The sequence below is a fragment of the Cetorhinus maximus genome, chromosome 25 (genome assembly GCF_964194155.1).
Source record: "Cetorhinus maximus chromosome 25, sCetMax3.hap1.1, whole genome shotgun sequence".
Classification (NCBI taxonomy): Eukaryota; Metazoa; Chordata; class Chondrichthyes; order Lamniformes; family Cetorhinidae; genus Cetorhinus; species Cetorhinus maximus.
The window spans coordinates 17,363,397-17,389,460 of NC_135903.1; the positions used below are offsets into that span (position 1 = coordinate 17,363,397).

A 26,064-nucleotide genomic window follows, 5' to 3' on the forward strand; every position below is an offset into this window, starting at 1 on the left:
TGATTACCTAAGTGGTTACCCTGCAAGGCTGTCATTCTTTTTTTTACTTTGTAAGCCTATGTATCCCCTTTCCAGGACCCTTCCCCCCCCCCCCCCCCCCCCTCTATTTAGTTTAAAGCCCTCTCTATAGCCCTAGTTATTCAATTTGCCAGGACACTGGTCCCAGCACAGTTCAAGTGAAGCCCATCCCATCAGAACAGCTCCCTTCTACCCCAATACTGGTGCCAGTGCCCTATAAACTGAAACCCATTCCTCCCACACCAATCTCTGATCCACGCATTGAACTCCTTGTCTTTATTTACCCTATGCCAGTTTGCCCATAGCTCAGGTAGCAATCCCGAGATTATTACCTTGGAAGTTCTGCTTTTTAATTTAGCTCCTAAACGTTCAAATTCTTTCTAGTCCTATCAATGCCATTGGTACCAACATGGATGACGACAACAGGATCCCTCCACTCCCACTCCAAGTTCCTCTCTAGCCCTGAGGAAATGTCCTTAACCCTGGCACTGGGCAGGCAACACAGCCTTAGGGATTCACGCTCATGGCTGCAGAGAACAGTATCTATCCCCTGAATAATACTGTCTCCTACCACTACTACGCTCCCATTTCCTCCCTCCACTTGAATGGCTCCCTGTACCATGGTGCCGTGGTCAGTTTGCTCATCCTCCCTGCAGTCCCTGCTCTCATCCACACAGCTTGTAAGAACAGCTTGTAACTGTTGGACATTTGCAGGGGCCGAGGCTCCTTGAACGCTACTCCCGGGTCCCCACACCTGCTTCATCTGCAGTCACATCCTCCTGTCCCTGATCACAGACCAAATTTGAATTACCTAATCTGAGATGTGTGACCACCTCCTGGAGTAAAGTGCCCTGGTAGCTATCCCCCTCCGTGATGTGGCGCAACGTCTGCAGCTCAGACTCCAGCTCCTTAACTCGGATCCGAAGTTCCTCGAGCTGCAAACACTTGGTACAGATGTGTTCGCTCTGGATCACCTTGGTGTCCAGCAGCTCCCACCTGCTGCAGTAACAACACATCACCCGTCCTGCCATTGCTATCGTATTTTACTCAATTAATTAATTACTCTAGTATCCCTATTCTTTACACTTTATAATTTTTTTTATGCACGCCAGTATCGATCTTATACTTAACAAGCTATCTTTAAGAAAAAGAGAAAAAAAGGCCTAGAGATCTAAACACAAACTAAAGACCTTACTTTTACTTTAAAGGCTAGAAATACTCACCAATCAGCTGCTCTCCATTCTCTTTTCCTTCTTGCGCTCTTGAATGGCCTCACACTCTTCTCTCACTGTTAAAGGCCCCGCTCCTCTCACACTCGCTCCCTGTAAATGACCACACTGCTTCTCTCTCTCACTGTAAATGGCCCCGTTGTTTCTCTCTCACTCTCTCGCTGTAAATTACAGCTGGAACATAACTTTTATATTAAAAAAAAACCACTCTATTCTTGTGGCCAAAATGTTGTAGAGATGGCAGTAGTGTAGGTGCTTAGAACAGGCTCATTGTTTGTGATTAAAGGCTGGCATAGGCTATTGAGCTCTGCCATTTGGTTAATTTTACAGATATTGACAATCACTAAAATTAAAGTGAAATAAGCACAATCCATATCGGGCCAATAATAGATGCAATACTTTCAGTTGCAGGATTTATATTTGGGTGCTGATTTGTACAACATGAAGTGTAGGAGCTGCAGGGGGTGGCATTAACAATAGTGACATAACTGTACCATTTTAATATCAAGTTTTCTCTATGATACTCAGTTTTAGAGTGATCACTTGTCGCCCACGAGGTAAAGTGTATCACAGTTCAAAGGCACAATGCAGCAGGCTGTACTATTACAATTACAAGAGCTTCTGTCTCATCGTTCACACAGGAAGTTTCAATCTCAAGGGTGAGATTCCCACCTAAGTTCAGAGGGTTGGAAAGCTTGGTTCTTAAACCCATGTAGGTTTAAATTATATTTTACTTGGTATATACTCTATTATAATAATACATTCCTATGGGAATTTCAGTTCAGATCAGGAAAATAGTGGAGTGGAAATCAACTGACTTTAATCAGCAGGTGTACTCAATGATTTGATAGGGAGCCTATTGTTTTTTCAGTAGAAGCCAATGTAACGTAAATTTGTCAGCCAAGTTAAGAGGGGGAAGTTCCCTGGCTAATTGAACCAGTGTGGTCACTTGCCAACTTGAATTCATGAGTGTAGGAGAATTTGTATTGAAAGTCCCCTTCTTGCTTCCTCTTCCTTTTACGTATAATTGGATGCTGACCAGGTTGTAATTCTAACCCCCGCCCCGGCCAATACTTTTTTCCTCCCTTTCCCCTCACTCTGAAGATGCAAGAGCTCTGTCAAGATGTGGCACCTTCATCCAAAAATGAGCACACGTTAACTCTTTGAAAGGCAGTTGGATTTAATTAAATGGACAGAGTTCATAGAGGATTAGCTGTTTGAATTATGTATGGATGTATATGGGCTGCAAATCTGGGTCTTCTTTACTATTCCAATTATAAGAGCTACTGCCTCATCATTCATATGAGATGCTATTTCTGGATTTATTAAAAAGATCCTGAAAGGGAGGATCACTTTGGCAATATTTCTGCAATCTAATAATTTTGTGCTTAACATCCATAAGCCTTAAAATTCAATGAACATTATCTCTTGGAACACTGCATAAAATTTTATGAAAATAATAAAAGGGCAAGAGTTTCTTTATTGAACGACCCAAGTTTAAAAATTCTAATACTTTAGGTGGTGCAAATAAATCCAGGTTGGACAGTTGTGTTTTTTGAAACTATTTACACAAAACTATAAAATGTTTCACTGAATATGGTGCATTAAGATGGATTGTCATTTGTTGCTGCTTTAGTGATCATGTCTGCAGACACCTCCTCATGGAGTTCCGAGGGAGAGAGCCAGGCTTCAAAACTGATTCAAAAGTCCAAAGAATCACCTTTTGTACCAATAGGTGAGTCACTGTATACAATATTAAAGTTAGCTCTCTGTGTAAACCTTTCAATGACTCACTGTTTTATTTTCTAATTTTCGTTTAGTAGTACAAAACTTGTGTATTGCTGAAAAGAGAGACACGACGAAGCTTTTTGTCTTGTACTCATCAGGTATTCTTGCAAAGTGCCCTGGTGTGTGCAAGATGAAAAGCTTTGGCATATCTCTTTTTCCAGCAATTTTCTATTTCATTAAAGTAGTAACAACTTTGGACATAGACATTAAGAAAAAAGTAAGATTTTATCAAAAGGAGAAAGGAGTTAGTAAACAGAAATTACATTTGTGTTCCAATGATAAATGCTGGGAGAAGTGACCATTAAGAGTGTTGTTGTGTATTAGAGGGGGAATATAGTGAACTTATGACCTAATGAAATTGAAATCATCAAGTGATGTTCTGCATCAAAATGAACAGTTCATTAAATGAAATATTGTAGAACTACCAATTTCACTTTGAACCTTAATTATTGGCTTTAAATTGAACGTCATGTATCTGATTTTGCAGCAGCATTTGGTCAATTCACAAAAGAGCAATGTTTAATTTAAAAACCTGCTCTTCAGTGAGAATCTAATTTAATTTTCTTTCTGTCTTAGACGAAAATAGACAAAGCTGCATCAACTGATGCCACATTGATGGCATCAATGAGTTTGGGTACCTACATGGTACTCAGATACTTGTCCATACCAGTTCAAAACAGCAGATCAGTGTCAAACTTCTTAGACCTCTGATCAACACAATGAAAAAAGTACATTTATAATTAGGCTTGAATTTATGCTTAAAATCATCTGCTAATCTCCTGGAGTAAATACTTGAGACAGATGAATTGGCAGAATACTGGGTTACAACATGGACATGAAATAGTTTTGAATATTAAAATTAACATTTATTACAGGTATGACTGGATTTGCAGCAATAGTAGGATTGGGACTTTATAAGCTGCGAACCAGAGGGAACACCAAAATGTCTGTACACCTTATTCACACCCGTGTGGCTGCACAGACATGTGTAGTGGGAGCTGTGACCTTTGGTAAGTTTTCAGTCTTCAGTGAAACTGAATGTGATAGCTGGGAGGAATATGTATAAAAATAAAAACTGAATACTCCTAACAGTGGCGCAAAAAGCGCATCAAGATGGAGAAGACTGATTCCAGAAAAGCAATCAACATTTGAGCTTATAGTCATTGGGTTAGGTGCTTCTAGTGTAAATTAGTACTAATCATACAGAACTAACTTACCAGCCTGCTGGATTTAGTTGTGGCCCTCTTTCTTCCATCAAAGGCTACGACTAGCCCAAATTTATATTTCTTTCTGCATCAGCAACAGTAACTAATCAGCTGAAGCTGGTGGTTTGCTTAGACTTTGCAGATTGCACAATACACAAAGTATTTGAGGGATGAATTCGCAGAACCATGGCTTGGCACAATCAATTTAGAAATAAATTGAATTGCATTATTTCAGCTTTTTGTGTATCTCTTACATAACCCTACCCTCGCTGCCTAGAGAAATTAAAAGAGAAGTCATTGGCTTCTAACAAAGAACCAGTTTGTTCAACTGATAGTTGAACCTGCCAAAGTTTGTGTTTTGGATTGTTCAGTTGGAACTGGATGTTAATAATTGGTGCCAATCAGGATTTCTTTCACTGTAATCATTCCAATTGCTTTCCCCACTGTTTGAATCAGCTAAACTATGCTAACAGAACAATTCTGGGTATTCCATAATTAAGACACTTAATTTTGATGTTCTTAGCAAGTTTGTTGATCTTCCAAACTTATCTAACTAAAGTAGACAAAGATTTTGCAGGCAAATTCAGTATTAACTTCCACAATCGAGTTCATATCTTGCTTTCAATTGTCTTTCAGGTGTTCTGTACTCCATGTACAAAGAATATGTGGTGAAGCCAAGAGAAACAAATCTCTCTAAGTAAATGCCCTTTTTGCTTTGTGCTGCATATATTTATGTAATATTGTTAATGTTCCACTTCACATTGAGATGACCTCAGTGAAATAATGGCACCCTCAAATGTTTGGAGGTTGCTTTAAAAGATGTGAATTGTATTTTCCCAGAATGTTGGCAGTTTTATATTTTGCACACTGGCTTTTCTTTGCACTGTCAGGATTTCCTGCTCTTTAATAAACCAAATAATAATGTACAAAGGATTCAGACATTTTGTTTGTGGTCTGATTTTTTTTATGCACGGCATACCATCTAAAACTAGTAACTTCTCAAATCAAACCTATGTAAAATCAGCCTAAATAGCAGATCAACGCTACATTTTTGTAAGAAAAACCCAGCCAATATAAATGGAAAACCGAACATTTATTTTATTTTAGGATGTATTCTACTAAAAACATTTCACCTGCAATACCAAAATATAAAGTTCAAATCAGCTCACTTTCTGGCTTTTTCATTCCATACTTGTATGGTCCCACTGGATGCCATCAGTGTGACTGAACAAAACCATGTACAGAGTCCTGCTGAAGGATGCAAGTAGTTGGTCCTTACTTCCAGAGGCTATTGTTTTAGTTATAAGGGGTAATTAAGAACCACATCCTGCTTTGCAAGTTCCAGCAACATGGGATCATCGAAAAACTTGCTGATACTGACATCTTCACTGAGGCCCTGTTAATAAATGAAGCAGTGACATTTGTCAGAATTATTCCTATTTGTTATACTTAAAATCTCCTAAATTTATTGCAGGGAATGGAAGGTAAAGTACAAAAAATAGCCACTAAATTGTTTCATTTATTACATGACTATTGCTGAAAAAAAAAAGACATGTTGAAGCTTTTTGTGTTGCATTCATCAAGACATCCCAGCCGCTGTTTGCAATGGGCAGGGTACAGACTCTATCCCACCAGCCCGTGTTTGCAAAACTCAAAACACTGTCCAACATTAGAGGTGATTCCGCGATTGGAAAACATTTGCTAAATAATCCTCAGTGCGCTAAGAATTACACTGACAACCAATTTTAAGATTGTCAGTTGGGCTTGCAGTGTGGCGCATTTGCGTGTACTGGAAGCTACGTATATTAACACACATGACTCTGTTCTTTGCAAACAGAAAGAACATGTACAGACATTGTGCCTGTTTCAGCTAAATAAAATAAGTGACAGCCATTCGCTGACTCATTCCTCAGGGCAATGCTATTACCAATCAGGGTCAAGCTGCCTTGTTTAAATTTCAAACAATGCTTGGCAGTTAAGCACCAGTCACCATCTCTGGTGCATTCTCCTTGGCAATGCTTCTACCAGTCAGAGTCCACTTGCCGACCAATCAGTACTCTTAGTATAAATTGTTGTTTTCCACTTATGTTGGTATTCTTGCGAAGTGTCCTGATAAGTGCAAGACAAAAAGCTTCGACATGTCTCTTTTTTTCAGCAATACTCAAATTCTGTACTACAAATGACTATTTATTGCTATGACATCAGTTGGAAATGTGAATCACTAAATGTCTGAGGATACAGTTTGAACATCAAATTAGAAGCCATCTCCTCAAAGTGAGCTGAAAGCAAAATGTGCCAAGTGTAATTTCTGAAGCAATTTCTGTGTATGATTTGTGTATAACAGCTTAAGGAATTTTGTTTTCGTCTATGGCCCATTAGGGACCAAGGGGGCAATCTATGGGTGGAGTCAGAGGACATCGGTAGAGTGTTGAACGAATACTTCACATCCGTCTTCACCCAAGAGAATGAGGATGAAGGTATCGAACTCGGGGAGACTGCGAGGTTCTTGAGCAAATTGATATAGGGAGTGACAAGGTATTGGAGGTGTTGGCAGACTTTGGAAGGAATCATTTGACAAGGAAGCTTGCAATGAACGGCACAACACTAGGAAGTTCTGAGGAACAGAGGGACCTTGGCGTGTGTGTCCACAGATCTCTGAAGGCGGAGGGGCATGTTAGTGGGGCGGTGAAAAAGGCAAATGGGACACTTGCCTTTATCAATTGAGGCATAGATTACAAAAGTAGGGATGTCTTGTTGGAGTTGTATAGAACCTTGGTGAGGCCACAGCTGGAGTACTGTATGCAGTTCTGGTTGCCACATTATAGGAAGGATGTGATTGCACTGGAGAGGGTGCAGAGGAGATTCACCAGGATGTTGCCTGGGATGAAACATTTATGTTATGAAGAGAGGTTGGATAGACTTGGGTTGTTTTCGTTGGAGCAGAGAAGACTGAGGGGGCGACCTGATCGAGGTGTACAAGATAGTGAGGGGCGTGGACAGGGTGGATAGGGAGCAGCTGTTCCCCTTAGTTGAAGGGTCAGTCACGAGGGGACATAAGTTCAAGGTGAGGGGCAGGAGGTTTAGGAGGGATGTGTGGAAAAACTTTTTTACCCAGAGGGTGGTGACGGTCTGGAATGCGCTGCCTAGGAGGGTGGTGGAGGCAGGTTGCCTCACATCCTTTAAAAAGTACCTGGATGAGCACTTGGCTTGTCATAACATTCAAGGCTATGGGCCAAGTGCTGGTAAATGGGATTAGGTTGGTAGGTCAGATGTTTCTCACGTGTCGGTGCAGACTCGATGGGCTGAAGGGCCTCTTCTGCACTGTGAGATTCTGTGATATGTTATGATCTTGTTATAAAAGGTCTGATTCGGATTACAAAGGGTTAACTCCCAGAGCTACACAAGCAATTTCGATTTGGGTAGTTCCTGGATGGGAAGACTTGAAGTTTGCATGTTCTTTTGGTTTGGCACAATATCTAGCCCTGTAAACTGCCTGCCATTATGACAGATTTGTTTTCATTTACCGTAGCTATCAAGGGCTTGACAAATGAAGGCATGCTAATGTCACTGGCCCTGTAGGGCGGGAGCATTTATTTTAAGTTGATAACTTCAGCAGCTGGGCAGGCCAATCTTCAGAGAGTTGAGAGAAGGGATCAGTGAACAATATTTGTTTGTTTCCTTCTCTTTCTTCTTGTGTGTGGAGAAAAGGTCTGAGATGTACAGCAGTTCCAGAATAGTAAAGTGAATTCATATTGTTTGTAACTTAAATCCACTGACCAATTAATTTGGGAACAGCTAGTTTGGAAGTGAATTGTTTAGTGTAGTGGTAGAGTTGTAAATTTATCATGTTTATGGTATGAGGAATGGTAGAAAACAGTATGCAGCTTGGTCATGTAGTCTTGCAAATTAAACCAGTTTATTGGTTTAAAGTTGTGTCTCTCCTTATTAGATTGCTTTCAGTCTTGCTCTCTGTGAATATGTGAAAATTAATTTCCAGTAGGTACAACAAGTGAGTTTTTGTTATGATCACCATGTCATGATATTATGTAACTAGATACTGGACAATAAAGATGCAATAGATGATGCAAAGTCGATTTACAGTAGTGAACACTCGAGAAACTTGAAACAGTACCTCATCCTTGCTAATAAAATTTACCTACTGGGCAAGTTGGCTTGAAAGACAGGGAAGATCAAGGTTCAAACCCAGGCTGTGGCAGTTAGAATTTAGTGATTGAAAAGGATGGTGGTCTGACGTAGTGCAGCCAGTATATTTAACATTAAGAATATTCTCATTCCATGACTTTAGGTGCAGGAAGCTTCCAGTGAAACTTTAATTAACTAAAACAACATTTTCCAACAAACATCTTTGGGAGATTCAGCAAATCCATTTTTTAAACATTTACATTAGCAGACTTTTCAATAATCACAAACTAGTTTTAGCAGCAAGTTGGAAAGAATTGCTATTACAATTAATTTTCTATCATTACGATGAAACTCTGATTGAATGGAGTGATTTCAATATTTTAAATCATGACAAGTATGCAATGATAGATTAATTACTTCTACAGATTTCTTCCAGGAGTGCTGCAAACATGTTCCTCAACAGATTAAGACCAGGATTAGGTGAATATACAAACTAAGAAAATCCTAGGTTCAGTTCTTGGCATGCACTTAAGTCAGCTCAGCTCTATGGGAGCAGGAATGGATCACCACAAGCATTCCAAAACACTATCCAGTGACCCTTGCTGGAAGGATCTTGTTCAATTGTGATGCCTCCTGTGACATTCAATGTCTGAGCTCACATTTGAAGAATAGCCACTTGGGGGCAAACATGGGGATCATAAACTCCCTTGTTGTACCCGCTAGAATGTGAAATTTTCCCAGCCTGGTGTGCAGTTTGCCTCATATTTTCATCTTGATCTACAGAGCTCTACTCATGATAACTAATAGTAAGCATGCAAACATTTAAGGATTTGTGCATTTCTGAACTTGAAGGCTTTTATGCTCGGAAGGGTCCTGTGTCATTTCTTGTTATGCTAGAAGTCTAAACTTGCAAGTCATCAGTCCAAGATGCCTAGCTGAAAGTTAGCCAAAGTTCAAAACCCATATAACACCACAAGCGTTCACGGATAGCTTTATATGAACCAAGAGTTAAAGAAGCTGATGTAATCAGTCGATTAATTGTAGTTGTTTTGTGTTGGTTAGTGATAAAATACTGTAATCTGTTAGAAGACCACATTGAAAAATGGAACATCTATTTCAGCAATAGCTCAACCTTCCCAATATTACTAAAAAAACAATATCTTACGGAACAGATAAATGTGTCCTATTTCCATTATTTTAAATGTATTTCCACCCATTGTTTATCTCTACCTTTTAGTATTCCCCCACCCCCACTAGAGCTATCTGTACCTTGTCTGTCTTGCCTTCTATCCTTAATTAGCACATTCCTTTAGATAATATCACCACCTTCAACACCTCTTTGTTCTTTTGTCTGTGACATCTTTTGGTTATTTCCACCTATTACTGGCTGCTTGTCCCAACAACCCCCCCCACCTTAAACCAGTTTATATTTCACCCCTTTCCTATTTTTACTTAGTTCTGTTGAAGGGTCATGAGGACTCGAAACATCAACTGTGCTCTCCTCCGCCGATGCTGCCAGACCTGCTGAGTTTTTCCAGGTATTTCTGTTTCTGTTTTGGATTTCCAGCATCCGCAGTGTTTTGCTTTTATCTTAAATGTGTCTACAGTTACCAAGGGTTCAATACATCTTCAGTTAGATCGAATTACCTTTCTCCTTCTTGTTTTGATCATGAACTCTCTGGCCAGATGAGGTGCAGGCTGTGGTTCCAAGGGTCTGATGATGATGCTCTTGTCCAAGGGGTCACCAGGCACAATCTAGTTACAGAACCGCAAAACTCATTACTTTAAGTAATTACAGCTAATGCTTATCTTTGCAACCTCTAACAATTTATGCTTTAGAAACATGTTTGTCATTTAATTTAGAGGAACTAATAAACTAAATGTAAAAATTAGTCAAGTGTTTTATGAACACTCAACAAAAAGTCATTCCCAGGATTACCAAGGCCAACATTTACTGCTTAGTTGCCCAGAGTTTGATAGAACTCAGTGGCTTGTTAGAACACTTCAGAGAGCAGGCAAGAGCCAACCATGTTGATATGGGACTGGAGTCACATAGGTCAGACTGGGTAAGGACAACAGATTTCCTTTTCTAAAAGAACATTAGGGATCTACTTGAATTTTTTTTAGGAAAACCAGACAGCTTCCCGGTCACTTTTTAAAAAGCTGATACCATCTTTTTTTTATATATTATATGCATAATACTTGCAATTGTTTGCTTCTGAATGGCAAATTCTCACCTGCCAATGGTGGAAGACTGAGAGGGAGAAAGCTTGTCCCTGAGTGTGTGTCCGCAGGTCCGTCTCAAAACCAAATGAGTCAATAGCTGGTACAAATGCCTTGATTGTATAAAGTGGAGAACCTGGGATTGGTGCATCCTGTGTCACATGGCCCCTGTAGACAAAAAAACAAAATCACTGCAGAGGAAACATCTTCCAGTTTGCATGTTCACATTGTTCAACCTTCATGGGACTATGAACATCATTAACTTAAAATTCTTTATATGACAAATTCTGAGTTCCTTTGAGCCATGATAAATGTGTACTTAGTTGCCATCTCAATTAGAGTAACTATGTGAAATATTCCTGATGCAATTTATGATTGGAAACTTAAGAAAAATATAGCTTCTATACTTCCATTACTCAGGTGATACATGCTCTTGTCTTTTCAGAAATCAGATTATTTGACGTAGTGTTACTACTGTATTTTTAACAAGAGGTAAGATACATCTCACAAACAGTTGCATTTTACTGAACATGTCACCAATGACACATTGGGAAGTTCATCACTCAATAAAGTACTAAGCAATCCAGGGCAGAAAGGTTATACCTGGCTTCAGCACCCTCAAGTTGAGAACAGAAAAATGTCTCTAAAATTTGTCATCCTGTGGGCCCTGTTGGAAACTACACTTGTGCAGACATCAGGTAACAGATCAGCCTGAGCTGCAAGTGAAAGCGAAACTCTCTGCCACAGTGCACAAAATGAACAGTCACTTGGGCGAGATAGTGGGGCATTGCAGGTGCATATGGAAATGTACTCCAACAGGAATTTATTTTTTAGGGGAGCAGAGGAAAAGGAAGATATCTGGTGGAGGGGGCAACAAATCATGCAAAGGAGACTCAAATCCTAAATGTTACACATTCATTGAGAATAATTCATGATACTAGCAGTGAAGTATTACCAAAATATAAAGAGTAAAGCTAAAGTAATACAATCCTGATGTTACTATTGGGGATTGTTTTCCAATCAATCCAAGGTCACATGTAATGTACCAGATTACGCCACATTCAACTGTTATCTGGTGCTTGCATTTTTTTAAAATGTATACTGTGAATTTCTCAATATATTGTGTTCTCTTTTCACCTAACAGTACAATTCCTTGGTTTAAACAGACAATGTGATAAAAATAGTATTTAATCACATTTAAGTATATGATAAATTAAACAGTGGTAAAATTCATCCTTCGTTTTTGTTATGTTGCCTCCCTCTGCACCCAGTCAGTACAGTAACATTTTCAGTGAATACTGTGGTGGACCTGAGCTGCTTAAAATCGAAGACAAAGATTAAAGCGTGACATGGGTAGAATTAATCTGCATACCTCCTTCTAGCCAAGACTGTATAAACCGCTGAAACACAGTCTGCCGGTGCCTGCACCTCCACAAAGTAATAAGGCTCCATCAGACGAGGAGTAGCCTATAAAAAAAGTACACTTTGTCAAACCTACCAGTATACCACAGAACAGAGATACTGTACAGATATTTTATAACTCAATAGGTGCAGAAACAACTTGTTGATTCAAATAAATTTGTTGAAACGGTGTTGAATGGTTAAGTATAATTACATGAAAAAATAACAGAACCAGAAGTTTGTTTACAGAATAAATCTATTTTTAGATTATACTGGTGGTGCACAAATGGTGCCTAAAATATTTTGCATGCTAAAACAAACTTATTCCAGTGTCTAGGGTGTGTACTTTGCTTAGTATAACCACAAAAGCATACAGAAAAGTAGGAAATGATGTTGCAAAACAATTCAGCATTCAAAGAGGCAAAATGTTAAAGGGGAACCCTTACCATCAGGAAAGCTGAATACACTACTCGTCTGGCTGTTGGGATAATCTGCCCTCCACCCCTATGCAATGGCTCTTGAGCTATTACCGCATCAAGGATCTTGAACTTCACATTACGAATTGCTAAGAAGAAAAGATACACATCCTAAGATACATTTGGGACAAATTCTGCATCTTAAGACCAACTTAATTTAAAAACAGAGCTGTAAGGCTTTCCTTAAAACGTGAAAGCTTTATAAAAAATAAACTGACGTATTTGCAATAAAGGATGCCATTCACGATTAATTGGTGAAGTGAGACCAAAGCTCCTATGGAAGTATCGTGAGTCTGACTTTGTCTTTAGCAGACCAGAAGGCAGTAGGTTTAGGCTCTACTCTGAGACTTGAGCGCATAATCTAGGCTAGCACTGCAGCATAGTATGCGGGGGTGGGGTGATCCTTTTGCAGAGATTAAATCTTTTCAATGAGATGATAAACTGATGCTTCATCTGTCCCAGTGGATGATAAATAACCCACAGCACTATCAGAGGGGGAGCAAAAAGTTCTTGGTGGCCTGGTTAATATTTCTCCAACAACCAATACTGTCAGATTAACTGCTTATTTATGTTTTGACTGTTTGTGGGACCTACTGGTGCCCAAAATGGTTGTCATGTCTACACACGACGATAAGTGCTATTGCGTAAATTTTCTGTAGAGTTACATGTGTGTGACTTCACATCCTATGCCTTTTCACAGATTAGGGCTCTAATATCATCAAATCTCAAGTACAGTGCCCCAGTGCTCAGCACCATAAGATATGTTGGAATTAAATTGGCATGGGACAGTGCAAAATCTCTCATATTTCATTCTCTTGTTAAAAAAAAAAATCACCATTCTGTTTTGCTTCTGCCTTGTAACTCAACAGAAGTGTTTAGCAATGGAGTTAAGTGCGCCAGGCATAAATAAATAAACAAAGTAAATCAAATTGTGGCAAAAACACACAATAGCATATGAGAAGAATCAATTAAATTACTAAACTATAATTGACATGTTTGAGTGTAAGATCAATATGATTATAACAAGACATATCTCTAAGTAATCTGAGCATTAACAATACTTTTATAATTTCTCATTTGAATTTTAAAAATTCTACCAGCTCCTAAAACATCAAACATGAAACATTGCTTTAATTGACGGCTGGCCAACATACGTTCGTCACAAAGTGGTCCTTCGCGAGTTCCCCATTGGAATCCCTGGACGATGCTGTCCTTCACGTAACCTAAAAGTGCTTTATCCACCTGTAATAATAACGATTAAAATAAAATTACACAGGAGGAAGAGGATAGCTGTAAATTGCAGGAGGATATCAGTGGACTGGTCAGGTGGGCAGAGCAGTGGCAAATGGAACTCAACCCGGAAAAGTGCGAGGTAATGCACTTGGGGAGGGCTAACAAGGCAAGGGATTATGAATGGTAGGACGTTGGAAAGTGCTGAAGATCTAAGGGACCTTGGTGAGCATCTCCACAGATCCCTGCGGGTAACATGGTAGGTAGATAAGGTGATTAAGAAGGCATATAGGATACTTGTCTTTATTAGCCGAGGCATAGAATACAAGAGCAAGGAGGTTATGCTGGAACTGTATAAAACGCTGGTTAGACAACTGGAGTACTGCATGCAGTTCTGGTCACCACATTATAGGAAGGATGTGATTGCACTGCAGAGGGTGCAGAGGAGATTTACCAGGATGCTGCCTGGGTTGGAGGGTCTGAGCTATGAGGAAAGATTGGATAGGTTGGGGTTGTTTTCCTTGGAACAGCAAAGATTGAGAGGGGACCTGATAGAGGTGTAAAAGATTATGAGGGACATAGATACGGTGGATATAAAGGCACTTTTCCCATTAGTCGAGGGCTCAATAATCAGGGGTCATAGATTTAAGGTAAAAGGTAGAAGGCTAAGAGGGAAATTGAGGAGAAACATTTTCACCCAGAGGGTGATGGAAGTCTGGAACTCACTGCCTGAAAGGGTGGTTGAGTCAGAAACTCTTGTAACATTTAAGAAGTATTTAAATATTGACTTGCGTTGCCATAGTCTCCAGGGCTATGGGCCAAGCACTGGAAAATGTGATTAGTGTTGTCAGATCTTTGACTGGCGTGGACACGATGGGCCGAATGGCCTCCTGTGCTGTAAACGTCTATAAGTCTGTGGGCAGAATCTTGCCCTTGTTGGGCGGGCTCAGCAGGGGTGGTCAGGAAGTCGACCGCTGCCCGCGATCGAGGCCGGAAAGGGATTTCATGCTGGCGGGCCAATTAAGGCCCAACCAGCATGAAACGCGAATGGCAGCGCTCAGCGCTGCCTGTGTGGGCTGGGGTGGGTGGTGAGCAGGGCGAGTGTGAATTTCATGCATGTGTGCAAGTACGCGCTTGAGAATCTCCCTGGGGCACAGAGCTGCCTCAGGGAGATGAAGCATTTCAAAAAGAAAATAAAGAAATGAATAATGTAATAAAACATGTCCCCTCAGCAGGGACATGTTATTAATTAAATTTTAATTTTTAAATTTATTTTCTTTAGGAAACCTCATCCCGCCCATGGATGAGGTTTCCTAAAAAGTGCAAAGGTCGCTTGGCCGTAAGGTTGGACGGGCAGTGAAAGATTTAAGTTAATAACCTTGTTAATGGCCTTAACAGGCTTTTTAACTGTCGGCAGGCGCGCTGCTGATTTCGGCACGCACCCACCGACCGAAATATCGCACGACTGTGCGTTGACATCGGGACACTCGCCCGACAAGGTACGTTATTTTACGCTTGCGCATAAAAATTTTGCCCAATGAGTCTAAGGCAAGTGCAGTGCAGGTCCATTCAGGTGCTGGTATTAAATTGATTTAGGTTAAAAATTTATGGGAGAAATGGAATTTAGTACAATTTTACCAGCTCAAAAATGATTCTCTTCGAAATTGCTCAGCTAATATCAACTGCTATGCTGGCTACCTAATGAGTCCATCATGTCCAGCTCAGGCCCAAATTTAATCTTAAATTCGGAATTTAACTGGAAAACTCTAGTTTTACAATGCCCTTTGATCAGTACCTGGATACTTTAAAATTCCTATGACTATCTGTGGATTATGGATCCAAGTAACAGAATAATGTTAATTCATTCTTCATCCAAAATCCAGACCCAGTATATTCTGGAAAATTCAACAACCAAGTATTCATGTTTTAGAAACTAAGACCCAAGAGGAAATGGAGGGTTGAACTCAAACTCAGTTCAGAAAATGAGGTTTGCCGCTGAACACTTCCAAATACATAAATATGAACAATGCCCACATTAAAAAAAGCTCAAAATGTGTTGCTAGGGAAGGCTGTGGAAGTCATTCGAAATGTAATTATTGCTGAAAAAAAAGAGACATGCTGTTGAAGCTTTTTACCATGCACTGATCAGGGCAGATTTGTAAGGATACCAAATCTCAAAGGGGAACAACAATTTATACTGCATGAGCAGAGTGCTGATTGGTTTGCAAGTGGACTCTGATTGGTAGAGCCATTGTAATGGAGAATACACCGCGGAACACTTAACTGCCAAGCTTTTGTTTAAATTCAAACCAGGTAGGTCAACTCTAATTGGTCAAGGTATTGCAATGGGGAATGAACCAGGGAATGGCTGTCCCCTAAGCTTTTGTTTAGTTGAAAAAGGCATATTCTATTTGTAAGGACCAGGGCCCTGTGTGTGAATATATGCAGCTTCTAGCACACATAAGTAAGCCACACTGCAGGTCCAACTGATAATCTTAAATTGGGTGTCAGTATAATTCTTAGCACAATCAGGTTTATTAGCAAGTGTTGTCCAATTTCAGAATCACATCTAATGTTAGACACTAAGTTCTGAGTTCTGCAAGCACGAGCTTCTTGAGTACGGTCAGCGCTTTGCCTGTTGAGAAGTTTGATATGATCTACCAGCCGTTGGGGTGTACAGCCTACCTACCTGGCATCACACCGGTGGACTGGATCAAAAGTGGTGGCCTTAGGCCCATTCATGAGTTTGTGCGATATACATTGAGCAATGATCTGATCAGGCTAGCCATTATCAGGATAGCTTTGATGCACCCAATTTCACCATCAAGCTCGCATGGTGAGCAAATAGCTCAGACTCTATTTAGAAGGCTGCTGAAAAGGCCAATCTTACAATGCATGGAACTGTAGGAATTCCAACGCATATATTGACCAGTGAAAGTGGGCATGCGGTAGACATTGGTAGAAAACCCACTGGCAGATTTCTCAACATGTCGAAGAATGGGAGTTCATTTGACTCTCCATTTCAAAGGTAAATTTGAGCGCAGCTTGGAGCCCATTAAGGTGTGTAATAAATTTCTTACATGCACTGCAGCTTCAATATAGCAAACGTATCATCTACATATTGGAAATGTGCAAGGGATAGGAGGTTAGAGGTCATTCCGTCAAATAAGGGTTTCTCATGGAACCTTGACAAAGGTGTTGGTGAGAACTGGGCCTGCAGGGAATCCCATGGTAACACCTTAAGTTGTTGCTCCCCTTTCAAATTTTGTACTCTTGCAAATCTGTCTTGATGAATGCAAGACATTAGTGCAGGAGATAATAGTTTAGAGCAAGGCTTAAAAGAAAAAGTTTGCACCTTGACATGGAACATGTTCTTTATACTAATTTTTTCTCTTTTCTCCAACCACCCCTGCCCCAAAGGAATAAGGTCTTTCTTTAGCAATACTCAAGTTCTGTACTGCTAAGTAACTAAATGTAATTATTGTACAGCAGGTGGGAAAATAAGGTTATTGGTACAATGAAACTTGCACCAAACACACCAGGAAGACACTGCTATAGCCGCATTCAAAACAGTTCTAGGTTTATGCACTTCAGCATAATAAGTTGACTTTACCTGAATGAAAACGATTTATGACATAACAAAGATCTATCATGAGAAGTGCCTTATTTTTTGGACTCTTACCTCTGATGGCAATGTATCATCAACTAAAATGTTAGGGCCTGTAGTATCAGGTCCAAAAGCCCAAATGGAACGGGCCGCCAATAAATCCCAATCGTACTTTGTTTGGAAAAATTCACCCAGTTTTTTCCTACAGTTTGGCATACAAAGAGATAAAATTTATGACATACTTTTAAGGACTTTTTGCTGCATTAAAATCCTAAGAAAATGCAAAAATAAAGCTATGCTTTGTGAACAAATTATGTCAACGTGTTTCTATTGCTTATTTGAAACAGCTGCAAAGCACGAGGTATATTTGGAATCATCATAACGTGCTATTTGCGAACACACCTCACAGCACATTAGAAACAATTACCTATTCAATAGGTAGTATTTATACAGGCAATAAATGATATTTTGAAGATAAATAGGTGTAGAACCAAATCCAAAACTAACCAGCCACCAATTAAAACATCTGGAAAAAAAAGTTTTTAAACCACAGCATAATTTTTGATATAGTTGGATACAACAATGTTAGCCTCCCAACATAAATTCCCCTTTTAGCTCCTCCACCCCAAACTATGCATTATTCTAGTCTTAACTGAAGTATAGAAACTTTTATGGTTATAGAAAAAGTTAACATTTCTTTGGGAAAGTAGAACCAGAAAATACAATCTTAAGCTAGTGAATATTATATTTAAAACAGGTATTAGGAATACCTTGCTTACTTAAAGCTCATACATTTTTGCTTGGGGCAATGTAGATAAAAGCTTTAGGCGCTCTAAATAATTAATTGGGTGTTGTAAAGGTAGAATCAGAGCACTAGGGAAATGAGCTGAAAAACCTTTTTGTCCTTGGCTTTTCTCAATGTCAAACTGAAGTGATACACAGTTATGATTGGCTAGTTAATAGTGACATTAATAACTGAATCACCTTCCCACTCATTAGAAATATGTGATAAAATCTGGTACAGTTACTTTTACCTGTTCCAGGTAATTTGGACCACTTCATTCTCAATGTCTTCTGCCAAACCTTTCTCTAGAGGTTCTGCAATCATGGTGATCTTATTCCTTTGGGGTGGTTGGAGGAAAGAGAAGAAATTAATATAAAGAATATGTTCCATGTCCAGGTGCATGCTTTTTCTTTTAAGCCTTACTCTACACTATTATTCTCCTGCACTATTTTCCAGGCCTCCCAGAATCTGTCACCAATTATAGCCAAACATATAACCTGCTCTCAGACTTCCACTAATGCTGCTGCAGGCTAGATGCTGGGGGCGGGGGCACACAAACGACTAAGTATCAAGCTGCCATCTGATTTACCTTCCCACAGTAATATTACTGAGATGAAGTGCACACAGGAGTTAGCTCATTGTCCTGTTGAAGGGCTGTGTGCCATATTTTTTTAAAAATCCAATGAATTGAGACCCTCCATAATTACAGAATGAACTTTCAGTTATAAGATTTTCTTAAACTAAGTTAATTTAAATGTGAGAATAATTGAAGTTATTTTGCGTATCAGTTTCTATTTTATCACCAAAACATAGAAGCAAATTGGACCCCAAAATATTCCATTAAATTTAGAGAAAAATCAGCATTTATTTGGAACTTTGCTGGAACTCAAGAAAACAAGATTAAAAGGCAGCTAAGCTAAAAGACAACCCACAATTATCTATTTAAAAACAAAGTCAAAGCCTGAGAGCATTACTGCATCCTTCAAATTCAATGCTATGATCTGCAGTATGTTCTTTCTGTTGGTCTTTCTCCCTTCTCTTTGTTTGCTGTAATCAGGTCCTCTGATTCTCCCTTCAATTGCCTATTTACAGGCAACAACAAAGAAGGAAGAATGAGAGCAAAAATGCAGACATGAGTACAATTGTTTCCATATACGCAAGTTCAAGCACAGCCTACACTTTTTAAGACTGCTTGTTTAAGATGTCTGAAAGCTGAATAAGTTGTATGTGCTATAATAAAATATAAACCATTAAAATGATCCCCACATGGCTAATGCAGCCAACCCATTAATCCACGATCACTGTTCCTTTTTCAAAAGATTTGAATTGTGGGGAAAAAACACGTAGTTATTTATACCACCTAATTATTTTAAGTTGCAAAATTTAAACTGTGTTTACGACAATACAAAAGGAGTACCATTAAAAAGTACAAATGGCAAAAACTCCATCTATTTTCTGCAGCAGTCTGGGCCAAAAGATGTTAGTATATCACATGATTCACATGCTAAAATGACAGATGCAATGGGCACTTACTTCTGAATCTTTACCAAAACGGAAAACATAGGCGGTTTCTGGTGAAAATTCAGGAGGGATTCAGTTTTTAAACAATCCACCGCCAAAAAAGGGAAAGTATGGTGAAAATTGATTTTTTTAAAAAATGTTATTGATTCTTTGTATGTATTTCCAATAACTTAGTAGAGTAGACAAATTACAGAAACAATGTAAATGTTTCACACATGACCTGTGGGTAAAACAAATGATTCACCTGCAGCATTAAAGGTTCATGCAAACTGAAAACTCTAGTATTCACAGCAGTGAGAGACTAAAGGAACTGACTGCAACCAATGCAAGAAACTCACTTTTTGTTGGGTGTTTCTGCAAAACATTTCAAAGATGAGGTTTCCACAACAGTTTCACAGAATGTTACAACAGGGTCAGCTACCTGCGAGAAAAACAACAGTCACTAAGGCAGAAACAATTAACTTTTGCACAGAGCATGTGTTGTGGCAGTAAATATTAACAACTACGAAGTCATAATTTTCAGATATTTGCACTACCTTTATATCAATTTCAGAATACATCTTCCTAAGGTCATGCATCACACAGTCCAGGTAGAGCTCTCCAGTCCCAAGTATTACATGCTCCCCAGACTCTTCTACCTTTAAACAGAAAAAAATTAACAATTATTATTAATATGGGTAAGAAGTTAAATTGCTCACTTTATTCTTTGATGGCAGCAGTAGCATTTTTGTTGCCATGGCCTTTAAGAGACAATGGGGAGGGGTATGTGTGACAAAATTGCAAACATGTGTATAGCTCATTGGATAGACCACACTAATGATTTTTTCCACCATAGTTTCACATAGGAACTATATTATAGTAATCCAGACACTTTAAAAAATGTTAATTTTAACAAGTTGTCTATAGAAAATACTAAACAATGGCAGAAACTTTCAGGTTCTTACTGATGAGGGTTCAAATGGATTTAATTTTTATTCTTGTCTGTCAGAAGTTGCAATATTCAACTTTTTAAAATATTTTTTAATTTTTCCATCAACTGTGCCACAGGTCAACAAAGCGATGACAGAAGCCTCAAAATCCTTACTGACTGATGAGAGGAATTTATGCATCAAAAAAGTTAACAATATTCGAACAATATTGAGAATTAAGTGTTTTATTATTTATAACTTTTCCAAATTATAAAGAGAGAACAGCACAGGATGAAAATATAAACATAAAAATAAGGTAGTCGATGCCAGGTGTTAATGTAGAAACTATTTTGTACAATCCTCAAAGAAAATATTTTCATCCAATAATTTATAAGTAAACACTCTTGAATGAGGAAGGTATTAATGCAACCAAGCAAATATTGAAACCCCTATAAACAGCGTTCCTACAGTATTTCACTGTTTCACCTCCAACAATGCTACCAATTCAGTTACACTCAACAGCCTCTAATCCATTTGCACATGAACCGCAGCAGTTCAAGAAGGCTGCTCACCATCACCATCTCAAAGGCAACTAGGGATGGGCAGTGACACCCACATTCCATGAAAAATAAAAGGAAGTAAATGTTTGATGCAGTCTGTACTTTTGTTGTAACGGGGAGGTGGTGGCGTAGTGGTATTGTCACTGGACTGGTAATCCAGAGACCCAGAGTAATGCTCTGGGGACTTGGTTTCAAATTCCACCACAGCAGATGGTGGAATTTGAATTCAATAAGTATCTGGAATTAAAAGTCTGATGATGACCATGAAACCATTGCCGATTGTCGTAAAAACCCACCTGGTTCACTAACATCCTTTAGGGAAGGAAATCTGCCGTCCTTACCTGGTCTGGCCTACGTGTGACTCCAGACCCACAGCAATGTGATTGACTCTTAAATGCCCTCTGAACAGGGCAATTAAGGATGGGCAATAAATGCTGGCATAGCCAGCAACACCCACATCCCATCAACAAGTAAATAAAAAAGACAATGCATGAACCCGATCATATTTACATGACCCATCATCTCTGTACTATATCAACTTCTTGTAAACACTGGCAAAAACGAATATAGGGTACTTCTACTTAAATTAAAGTATGAAATTAAAAGATGTCAATTGTAGCTCATTGGTAGCACTCCTCCTGTGATTACTTCTGAGTTAGAACGCTGTGAATTCAAGACCCATTCTAGAGCCTTGAGCACAAAATCTAGACTGGTACTCTCAGCACAGTACTGAGAGAGTGTTGTATTGTCAGATGTACTGACTTTTGGATGAAATGATAACTGAGGTCCGGTCTGACTTATCAGGTTAATGCAAAAGATCTGACAGCGTTATGATGAAGAACAGGAAACTTCTCTCCAGTGTATGGGCCAATATTTATCTCTCAACCAGTGTCACAAAAACAGATCATCTGATCATTACCTCATTGCTGCCTGTGGGACATTACTGTGCATAAACTGCTGCCACATTTCATAAATTAGATCAGTGGCTACACTTGAAAAAATACTTCAATGGCTGTAAAATGTTTATGATGTCCAAGGATAATGAAGTTGAATTGATATAGAAGATGAGAGCCATGATTTAATTGAATGGTGGAGCAGACCTGAGGGACCGTATGGCCCATTTCACGTGTCCGTATGATATACATGCAAGTTTTTTCTTTGAGAACATACAACTTTTCTGAGCAATGCTAATCGTATTCACACCTTAGTAGTTAGTGATGGGTAGCTTTTGTTGACCTTTCTTAAGCCGTCCAACATTTTTGGAAGCTCAGATGGGTTCACAGGTTCCACAGCTATTTTAATGACAGATGCTGTATTAAACTTGAGAGGCCTGAAGATCTGAGCCTGAAATTAGAAATCAACATCAAAACGGCATAAGTTCCCATATTCATGTGCGCAACATAGAAACCTGGCAGACCAAAACAAGGCCAGCTTTCTTCCGACAAAATGCCATAAATACTATTTACATTGTTTTTAATCGTGTTTCTGTGGTTCATCTGTCAAACTTACAGTAGATGATCAAGAGAGCCTCTGTGGAAATTTACCCCCATTTTGTTGTCTGCCAGGACATTGTTTTTTTCATAAATCTACCAGTGGCTATGAATTTTAAGCAATCACCTGACTGATCAATTACAATGCAGACACCAGTAAATCATAACAGGTATATTCCACCCATTTTTGTCCCAAGATCTAAATAAAAGCAATTGCACATAATTTATGTAGCCACCTTAATTTCAAATGCTATTTTTAATTATGCTAAAATGTTTTACCTCATCATTGCCTCTTGGTTCAGTGATGGTGGCTGTCTTTACGATGGGCTGGTCCACTCCTTCTATGAGAACCCAGTTACCAGCTGGAACTCTGTTAACCTCTATATGATACCTTAAAGAAAGGATAAATCATAATTTTAGATCAGAGAAGAAATACAGTGAAGAATTCAATAATGTTAACTGTTTCGTAATTATACAGATCCATGAGGAATCCTTCCACATTTATTAAAATATACAGATACTTTAATAAGTATTCCAGAACTTAATAAATATTCCAAAATTTCAACCAATAACTTGTGTAATTATGCTGCTCAATAGTAAGCTAATTATCTCTGTCACTGAAGGTGGGCAGAGGTAATGTTTTTGCCCTGTTTGTTAGTCTGTAAACAATATATCTTAAAAACTAATGGACAGATTTCAATGAAACTTGGTACACAGTTGGGGTATGGCCGAAGGAAGAGCTGATTAGGTTTTGGTTGATCCGGACCGGATCTGGATCCTGAAATTTCTTAAAAGGTATATTAACATTGGGAGATTGGGCACAAGCCGACCTTTTCTTTTAGAATGTTGTGGGTTGTTTTATTTAGAATATAGTTGATTGTTTTAGAACATTGTGGATTGTCTCAGCTGCTCTGTTGGAATTTGTCACAGCTGTCAAAATGTGAGCAGAGTTTTCAGAGCAGATTGTTGGATGTGGCATAACCTGAAGTCTCCTCAGTGAGATGGAAGTTCTTAATAAAACGATTTATTTTTTCAGCTTTGTAGTTACAGAACATCAACCAGTCAGGGAAAAGGCTCACGAAAGAGCTGTGCAATTATAAATACATTGTGTTAACACAGCATGGCGATAGTATGTGCTCTACTTCACTTGTTATACAACTTTGGTCAGCTTAACATATTGGAGCACTCAGATCCTGTGCAGCACATGGGTATGCATGAGTGCCAAAGGCTATCCTGATGCATTTCCAAACCTGGCCATGCCACCATTAAAGAGAGGTACAGTTGAGCCCAACATTTCCAGTGAGTGAAGAGTTAAAATCCTCATCCTTGTTTTCAAATCCATCCATGGCGCCACCCTCCTGATCTTTGTAGTCACCTCCAGCTCCACATTCTTCCAAGATATTTATGCTCATCTAATTCTGGCTTCTTAAGTATCCCTAATTTTAATTGCTCCACCATTGGTGGTCATGCCTTCAGCTGTGTGTGCCCTAAATCTCTGGAATTCCATTCTTAGCCTTGTCCGTCTCACTACAGTAATTCTCTTTTTCTCCTTTAAGATGTTCCTTAAATCCTATCTCTTTGACCCAGCTTTTGGCTTTAATATCCCCTTATGTGGTTCAATGTCAAATTCTGCTTTATAAAGCACTTGTGAAGTGCCTTGGGATGTTTTATTATGCTAAGTATACTATATAAATAAATACAAGCTGTTGTTGTTGAGTAAAGTTATGTCAGTCAGTCAATTCCCAATAATTGGATCAGAATGGAATTAGCAAAGGTCTGGTCATGGTGACCATTTTCTTAGTTAGGGAATGTTGTATTGTTTGGAGAATGGACAAGAAGGGCAAGAAAAGAATAACTTATAAAACGTTCAAGAAGAGAAACCCAAATCAACGTAAATTACAACTTAAATCTATGGCAGCGATTGCTTTGTCTGCATTCACAGATTGGTGTGACATGGCTGTGTGAATCACCCTGGCCTCTCAAATATCCAACAGCTTTCTATATGGAAGCCATTCTGCAATCCATCCACTGTATCAGGGAATGGGAACTGTGAGAAATAGGTAAAGCACAGATAAATAAATCATCAAAACAACAAAAAGTTAACTAATTTAACTTTACTTCCTTTTATTAAGGAGAACAAGGAAAATAAATTTCAACAGCACTGACTAATCCTAAAAAATTTTAAAATTTCTACAGATTCCTATAGTCAACCATCCGTCTATTTTGAAGGGGAGGGAAAATGTTTAATGAATCATTGATCTGTTCTTGCTGCAACTGTAATGAGATCAATATCCATTCGTCTCAAATTCCTATCCAAACTTATGGGTAGAAGCATTCCTAATAAGTACCTTGCAACTGAAATCCACAGCCTGCCCACTGTGCAGATTTGTGAATCTTCCTCATCCTCCAGTGTGTAGTTCTCTCCAAGTACTTTCACTGGCTGCCCGGCATGAATGGTTCCACTCAACACCCGGCCAAATGCATGGAACTGTACACCATCCTCTGTACTGTACATCTTAGTTGTGTGACACATCAAAGGGCCCTGTGCAATCACAAAATGTATAACAGAATTAGAGAAATGTGAACAATATGAAATATCTGCCAAGAAAACAAGTCTTGTAACAGTTTTTTTTAAAAAGAGGACAGAGGCAGATGAAACACCACCAATAAAATACTTCAATTCCTAATCTGTCAAATAAGCAGGCAATAAATACTACATAGCAGGGAAAGTCTTGGTTGTCCCAGGCATTTTCTGGTGTTCAGCATGGGATTAGGCTATTGGCTGTAGAATTATCAGGTTAGATGGACCGAAAAAAATTAGGATTCATCACCAAGTAAAAGCTTTCAGAAGGAAATCAAAAATAAACCACTTTACTTACATCAGGATCACATTCTAGCATAGTTTCACCAAGATCCAAATCCAGGCTACCTGTATATGTATGTTCGATTTTATTCCTTGCACCAGACTGTGGGGATGGGATATGTTGCACACACATATCTACCAAGCCTGCAGAAAAGTTACATTGGTTATTGAGGATCATAAGTAACAGGAAACCTTGTACAAAGTCTCTTCCAAAACTACAACAATACTATTTTCACACGAAATAGGATGCTATAAATCCACTCAACAGAATGATAGATTCTCATTTGCAGAATAGCTTTTGTTTATTTTATTTTACCAATCAGATTCTAATAAATGGAAGATATGGATAAATGTAATTCAGTAAATCATTTGTACATTCTCACACTACTGCCACAATATGTTGCAGCACAGTACACAAGTTACAGTTGTGACTTGACGGCCAAACCTTTATGGCTAGCCAATAATAGAATTACATCTAAACCATAGCAGCTAATAAGTTCGTAAAGATTAATTGCCAAAATGTCCACATTTGGAAATGTTGGGAATATAGTAACTAATCAATAATTTATGTCTTTCGAGCTCATTTCCTGTGGTGTAGTTTATGGGTAGTCTGGGGTT

At 38.9% G+C, this 26,064-nt stretch overlaps 2 protein-coding genes across 2 annotated transcripts in view; one reads left to right on the forward strand and one right to left on the reverse strand.

The window, feature by feature from the left end:
* Nucleotides 1–2,852: 2,852 nt before the first annotated feature.
* LOC144667942 (HIG1 domain family member 1A, mitochondrial-like) lies at nucleotides 2,853–5,177 on the forward strand. The gene is made up of 3 exons (XM_078529566.1): nucleotides 2,853–2,982; nucleotides 3,911–4,045; nucleotides 4,877–5,177. The coding sequence occupies exons 1-3, from the start codon at nucleotides 2,889–2,891 to the stop codon at nucleotides 4,939–4,941; spliced, it is 294 nt and encodes a 97-aa protein (XP_078385692.1). The 5' UTR covers nucleotides 2,853–2,888; the 3' UTR covers nucleotides 4,942–5,177.
* A 137-nt stretch (nucleotides 5,178–5,314) lies between these two features.
* Nucleotides 5,315–26,064, reverse strand: part of eftud2 (elongation factor Tu GTP binding domain containing 2) — a 52,430-nt gene continuing 31,680 nt past the window's right edge. The window contains exons 15-28 of the mRNA XM_078529565.1: nucleotides 25,463–25,590; nucleotides 24,932–25,125; nucleotides 22,863–22,974; nucleotides 22,297–22,437; nucleotides 20,162–20,263; nucleotides 19,964–20,046; nucleotides 18,355–18,441; nucleotides 17,396–17,522; nucleotides 13,638–13,725; nucleotides 12,454–12,572; nucleotides 11,979–12,073; nucleotides 10,621–10,774; nucleotides 10,031–10,138; nucleotides 5,315–5,636 (exon numbers count right to left, since the gene is read on the reverse strand). Coding sequence (XP_078385691.1) covers nucleotides 5,541–5,636; nucleotides 10,031–10,138; nucleotides 10,621–10,774; nucleotides 11,979–12,073; nucleotides 12,454–12,572; nucleotides 13,638–13,725; nucleotides 17,396–17,522; nucleotides 18,355–18,441; nucleotides 19,964–20,046; nucleotides 20,162–20,263; nucleotides 22,297–22,437; nucleotides 22,863–22,974; nucleotides 24,932–25,125; nucleotides 25,463–25,590 — 1,634 coding nt within the window. The 3' untranslated portion in view covers nucleotides 5,315–5,540. The remainder of the gene's footprint in view (nucleotides 5,637–10,030; nucleotides 10,139–10,620; nucleotides 10,775–11,978; nucleotides 12,074–12,453; nucleotides 12,573–13,637; nucleotides 13,726–17,395; nucleotides 17,523–18,354; nucleotides 18,442–19,963; nucleotides 20,047–20,161; nucleotides 20,264–22,296; nucleotides 22,438–22,862; nucleotides 22,975–24,931; nucleotides 25,126–25,462; nucleotides 25,591–26,064) is intronic.